Source organism: Platalea leucorodia (genome assembly GCF_965183815.1).
Source record: "Platalea leucorodia genome assembly, chromosome: 4".
Taxonomy (NCBI): Eukaryota; Metazoa; Chordata; class Aves; order Pelecaniformes; family Threskiornithidae; genus Platalea; species Platalea leucorodia.
In genome coordinates this window covers 79,965,256-79,971,503 of record NC_138826.1, presented here as the reverse complement: position 1 = coordinate 79,971,503, position 6,248 = coordinate 79,965,256, and the positions used below count along the sequence as shown (strand labels likewise).

At 38.4% G+C, this 6,248-nt stretch overlaps 1 protein-coding gene across 1 annotated transcript; it reads right to left on the bottom strand.

Moving 5' to 3' along the window:
* Positions 1-357: 357 nt before the first annotated feature.
* Positions 358-5,943, bottom strand: LOC309589731 (uncharacterized protein C12orf50 homolog; the record flags this gene model as incomplete). Its single annotated transcript, XM_082310208.1, has 5 exons — positions 358-584; positions 814-921; positions 2,224-2,331; positions 4,395-4,508; positions 5,760-5,943. The coding sequence occupies 5 exons, from the start codon at positions 5,941-5,943 to the stop codon at positions 358-360; spliced, it is 741 nt and encodes a 246-aa protein (XP_082166334.1).
* Between the last annotated feature and the right edge of the window lie 305 nt (positions 5,944-6,248).

The following is a 6,248-nucleotide window of genomic DNA, read 5'->3' as shown; positions in this document are numbered from 1 at the left end:
TTGAGCTTTATTAAATACTTTCAAAATAATAAATCACATAAAAGATTCTGCAAAAAACAGGGATCAGAATATTCGTGCACATCTGCGGATCTTTGCATTTGTCCCTCTTAGATGGGTAGAGAAAGGAATTCTTGCTATCAAGGTGGCTAAATTATTGTTCATGAATATTCTATCTGACTAATTGTAAAGCTTCATAAAGCTTTATGTTTCTCTCTGTGTATACTGCTGCAATCTACTTGTGAAAACTATGTTGGATCAAATTTACTCTTGCCCATATTTAGGCATAACCAACTTAATATTCACCTGCAGGGACAAAATCGAAAGCAGCGCAACACAGACAGGTAAATTGGAGGCATTTTAAGAATCCTGTGTAAGCAGGAACCCACCTGTCGAGCCATTGAACTTTGGTTCTTGGGTGACGGTACGGTAGACTACATATGCTGATCTTCGAGGTTCTGAAGAATCGAAATAAGTCTTTCTTCCAGTTTCTCTCACATAAGGCATAGAAGGAGCAGCTTCATCATCCTTACTTTGACCCCTCTGTTGGTAACTTGGTTTTACTTTGGGCTCCGAAGTGTGAATTCCTAAAAGTGAAAAAACAAACAAAAATGTTGTGCTGTTACTCACAATTTGTCATACTGCAGGAGCCTGGAGGCTGGAAGACAAGGTTAAAAAAATATTCTTTGTGGATAGCCCCATCCAGATAGGGATTGTCCATATTTGCCACTAAGAACAGAAACCAACTAGGTGGTGCTAAATCATCTAGCAGTTTAGTAAATAAAAGTGAATAAGCCAACTGTTTTCTCAAAATACCTTTGCCTGTTACTGTATTAGGTGAATTTCTTGGCTTCTCAGAAATCCACTTCTTTTCCTTTGCTTCTTTACTGTGATGGTTCTTTACCAGCTCGGTGTGGTTTGTTTCTGAGGGATTAAAATAGCACATATTTACTGTTTTATAAAAGCTCGCAGAATTTTCTGATCCAAAAATGCAGTGGTGTTTTGAAAACCTAATCTCCCGCTTCATACACAGGTCTTCTTGGGTGGAACATGGTTTTACATGTTAATTATTCTAAAAGTATCATTCCTTAAAAGGAAAGCAAAAGTGGCTATATTTCCTCTAGCAGAGGAAATCTTGAAAGCAAACTCAGAGACTGACTATAAACACAAAGACCGGATACATCCTTTCTCTCCACTGCATAGGTGGTGTGTGGACCTCTGGAACATCCATGCTTGAGCCCATGGAGACCAGTGCCCTCCAAAGGAGACCACCTGGCTGAACCATGAATTGCTTCTTCTGTCTGTAGCATCTAGATACATCCTGGACATGGGCAGTTCGTGAACAGAACAAAACACTACCAACGATGAGGCTAAAATTTTAATAGCGTTGGTTGCGTAGGCAAGCCCACTTCAAACTACAAACAGAACTTTAAAGGGAAGGCTGCAGCATAAAGTCGCCACAGTGCTCTCCACCTGGCCCCTGCGACTCCGCAGGAAGACGTGGCTTTGCCTGTTCTTCCTCTTCTCCTGCGCTTTTGGTAAATAAGCTCTTTTGGTTCCTCTCAGATCAGGCCAGAATGCAACAGAAATTCTGTACTTCTGCTTCAGTTTATGGGGTAGTTTAAAGCCAGTATCTGTCCTTTTTTCCTTTTTACTCCAAAACCACAAAGTAATAACTGGGGAACAATTTACGTACTTACAATAATCACATCGATGTCTGCCAAATATATTCAAGAATTCTCTTGTGAAAAGGATGAAGCCTATCCATCGAGGTACTTGGGTATTTTAATTTGCTATATGTGGCTAGTTTTTAAGTACACTCTGTCAAGTGTTACGCTCTTTACTTGACCATATTTTTACTGGTTCTATTTAAGGCTCATGTTCTGTGAGATACCACCTACATTCAAATCTGTTTTACTTGATGGAAGTGGAAAGTGCGCAGCATGTCACATGATCAAATACGGGCGTGTCAAAGATGTTGGTAACTCAGGGACTGAACCTGCTCACGTTGAATCTAACAGAGGATGCAAACTGGCTAAAAGAAGCAGAACTGGACCATAACATACATACAACAACTGCTGTCATCTTGCAGTGAAAGAAATCACACTGTTAATGGAAAATTTTACTTCAGATTGGTTTCACGCAAAGTATATAACGTCCACCGCACTTGCAGAGGAACAAAAATAATCTCACCTAAAAATTAGGAAATATATAATAATTAAGTACCTTTCACACTGGAATACTTTGATGCAATTGGTTCTTTTTCCCGAGGTAGCGCCTCCTGTCTTTTCCCTTCAACAAATGTGTTCCTCTGAGCCACAGAACAATCACCTCCTAGAGGAAAGGAGTCTCACGAAGTTATCTATACTCAGGAGCACCCTGAGAAATGTTAACAATGCAAAGAGTCTGCTCTTCTTATGATTACATTAAGTTTTTAACTGAAATGAATAAAAAAAATGCAAAGAATATAAGGAAACCAAATAGCTGATTCATTAAGGCTCACAAAAAATTAGAGCAACAGTCCATTTAAAAGGCTTTAAATACATATAGCTATGAACAGAGATTTAATTATAGAATTGTTTCTCAGTGGTAACTGTTTATTACTGAGAGTAAAGAACATCTAAAAGAAAGATACATTTTGTACATAAAGGTCGTAGGAAAAGAAGAACCATGTAAGGTGCATTTGTACTGTGCAATATAGTTCTGGAGCTAGGAGGTGCGTACCGGTTCGCTCAAAGCTAGAGCAAGCATCACTAGCGTGGTACTGTGTTATTTTGCATTGACAAATTAAGGGGCAAAAAAGAATACTACAGCAATTATTATTATTCTTACCACTAATAAATATTTATGAAGAAAAATTATTAAATACCACTAAGTAGTAAGTCAATTCAAGGAGAACAGTGCCTGCTTCAGCCTTATTGACATGATTCTATACTGAACTCAATGGGGCAAAACACTATGTCTTCATTAAGATTAACCATGTTTGTGCAGAGGGATCAGCTCCCATTATACAAGATGCAGGATTGCAGCTTTGCTATTTCTCTATATGTTAACTGAAAAACACAAAGCCTATTCATCCTGACTAGGGATAGTCTCACAAACATAACAGGTTTTGAAAGCATTTTAACTTGTACATATTTCTACAATTGCTTTTTTATAACTCTGCAGAACCACTTGTTTTCCAAAATTAAGCACGGAAAAAATCAATTGTAATCAGCATAGAGGATTTTTTTTTTTACTATAATCCTAAAACAAGGAGAATCCTAAACAGTGCTTTCCATTGTTATAATTAATGGTGCAGCATGAGAAAGAGTCTCTGAAGTGATTAGTTCAGTGCAATTCCCTTTAATTCTTTTTTTCTTCTTTCTCTTTTGTTAGTTATTTGGGTCCTCTCCAGTGTAACTGATGTATAACTCTCATGCTCTCAAAGAAAATACCATAATACACAGGTTGAAGATGACTCTGGCTCCAAAGTGAAGAACCAGCTAGAAATTATCTGCTCGTTCTTTAGCTTCTCACTTTTCATGAATGATATTTATGAATCCCATCTGACCGAACTTATGGTATTTTCAAGATGCATGTCATCCTAGTACCTAAAGCCTTGGGGAACTCAATTGAAGAAATGCTTTAGGGAAACACCACTATCCTTTTTTCTAATCTCATATAATCTAATGATAAATAAAGACATATCTTAAAAGCTATGTTAATATCTTTCTTACTGATTCCCTCATCTAAATGTATCTAAATACTTGCCAGAAATACCTTATCGAAACTATTTTAATAACAAACATTGTAAATGTAGAAATGAGAAGAAAATAACTTTGCCCAATTCTGTTGAACAATTTAGGCTGGCAAAAGCGGTCAGTCAAAAGAGCATGACATGGAGACAATTTTTCCGTTCCCATGTTTTATTAGCCCATAATCCTACTCAAATCTGTTTTACATAAAACAGTATTATCAAGACTTTATCCCAGAAATTTACCCTACTGTGAAAACAGGGATTTTTTTTTTTTTTACTTAAAAATAGCAGATCTAGAGCGTAGATGAGAAATTCCAACTACATTCCTAACCTTAGGATGGTTAAGATTAGACTACATAAATCCTTAGCGTGAAGAAAAATTACATGAAAGCCCTGTGTTGTGTACCTCAGGAAAGTACACATAGGGTTAATAGCCCTTTTCTACCTTTTCCATCTACAACCGAGACAGGTAGCCACCACGTGTGTGGCACATATATATATCTACGGGGAAAAATTAAGGAAGTATTTGTAATATGCTATCCTTTATTGTCACTAAATTAAAAAAGCAGGGAGGAGGGGCAAACTATGTAATAGTTTCTCCCTATAGCAGTAATTTAAAAAGTGGCAAACATTGTCCGAGAAGATGAAAAGTACTTGCCTTTCTGCAAGTCTCGCTCGGTAGCTTCCAAGGGTAACGGCTCATTTTCCCGAGGTGAAGACACAGTTTTGGTTGATTGGTGTTCGTGAGGGTACTGAATCCTGTAATACTCTCCTAAACATACCCCAAGAGGGAAAAAAAAAAACAAAAACAACAGTTTACTATATTGAGTTTACTATATTGGCAGCATTGCCGTTTAGGAAAGAGTGACTAATGTCATATTTACCAGATTTGTAGCATATTTCCTTTATTGCTCTTTCCTCTTCAATATCTGCAGCAGTCTTAGGCACCCAATTGGAAACATCTGTAGGAAATATTTTTAAAAGATTACTAGATAGTTGTACAAAGACCTTCAACAATGCTTAATAATCAAATACCATAATGAATTTCATTTTGGTCACGACTTGGGTTTTTTTGCTGACTGCGACCTCTGCTTCTGGACAGAAAAATGATTCCTTAACATCAGGTATTTCCAAGTGCAACAGAATTGCAGTTACAACGCATATTAAGAAGCTAAGGTTTGTTGATTTAAAACGATTCAAAAACCTCTTCAGTACTCATTTTCAAAATAATCCTTCCTTTACACTCAAAAGGAAATCTTCCGATTAAACATGTGACCAGGGAGTGGTTGTCACAAAACCCCTGCCCAGAGTTACTGTCCTGCAACGTCTGCCGGCAGAGCTGGTGAAGTGAATGCTCCTCATCTGCCTCAGTTAAGGCTAACTAAGATTAGCAAAGCCCTGCTGTTTCTATTTTTTACATTAATGTGGCCTCCTCAGACTGAAACCGAGTTGGGAAGCGCTAACAGGCAGCCCTGCCAGCCAACCTGAAGGGCAGGGGGAAAGTGAAAAGCAGCTTGGGGCTGCCTGAGAACTAGCAGAGTAATTTGCGGAGTGCACGCATGGGAGTAGGTCGTTCTCTCACTTTCACTCTCCGGGAACGTGCAATTGCTTCCTTCCCTAGGAATCTCTCATCTCCAAGTGACGTACATTCACTAGTTTAACTACATTTAAAAAAAAAAAAAAAAAAGTATTTATACGTGTACACACGCAGTTAAACTAGTGCAGAGTGTTGTATGGATTCTCTTTGCTAGATTTAAGGATAACTTTCTGTAATAAAACGAGACTGCCTACAGAGTTTTGGAAATCAGTTGAACAAATGACTTAAGCTGAAGTCACACCACTATCGTTTCGAAACAATCCTGTGACTTCGCCTTCAGTGACCAGTGTGTACAGCCCCTGTTCAAAAGCTTGTTTCCAGAAGAGAGGCGCCTCCTAAACTCGTAATTTCGCCCCCGAATTTTGAGAAATTTTGAAATCAAAACGCATGCTACTGCCTTGTAAAAGAAAGAAAAACACTCTTTACGAGTCTCTTCATCGTCCTCCGTATCGTCCTCTTCATCCTCTTCGTCGTTGAGGTTTATAATCAGTGGAGGGTGAATTGGCCTTAAAATATTCTCTTGATTTCTGACTGATTCTTGACGATGGGCTGGATGCAGAATCCCTTCTTGGGCACCCTGTTGTAATGGGGCATCTGCAGAAAAGAACATGATCTTGATTTTGTTCGGAGGGAACTAGAATATCGAATCCAAGTTCAGACCAGCAGATGTAGTTTTGAAACGCTTATCATATTGAAGGACTCATTAAATAGACAGAATGTGCCTTTTAGGCAAAATCTTCTGCGGAGGGTGGCAAAAGAGCATCTTCCAACTACAGAAAGCATGAAAAAACAGGTAGCTAGTGACAGCATAGGGAAGCATGTGATTAGTAGTACCTGGGCTGAAGGGAGTAAATGACTTTTGGACCCCACCTGTGAAAATACTTTAAACACGCTGAATAATAGGCAGGCCTCTAT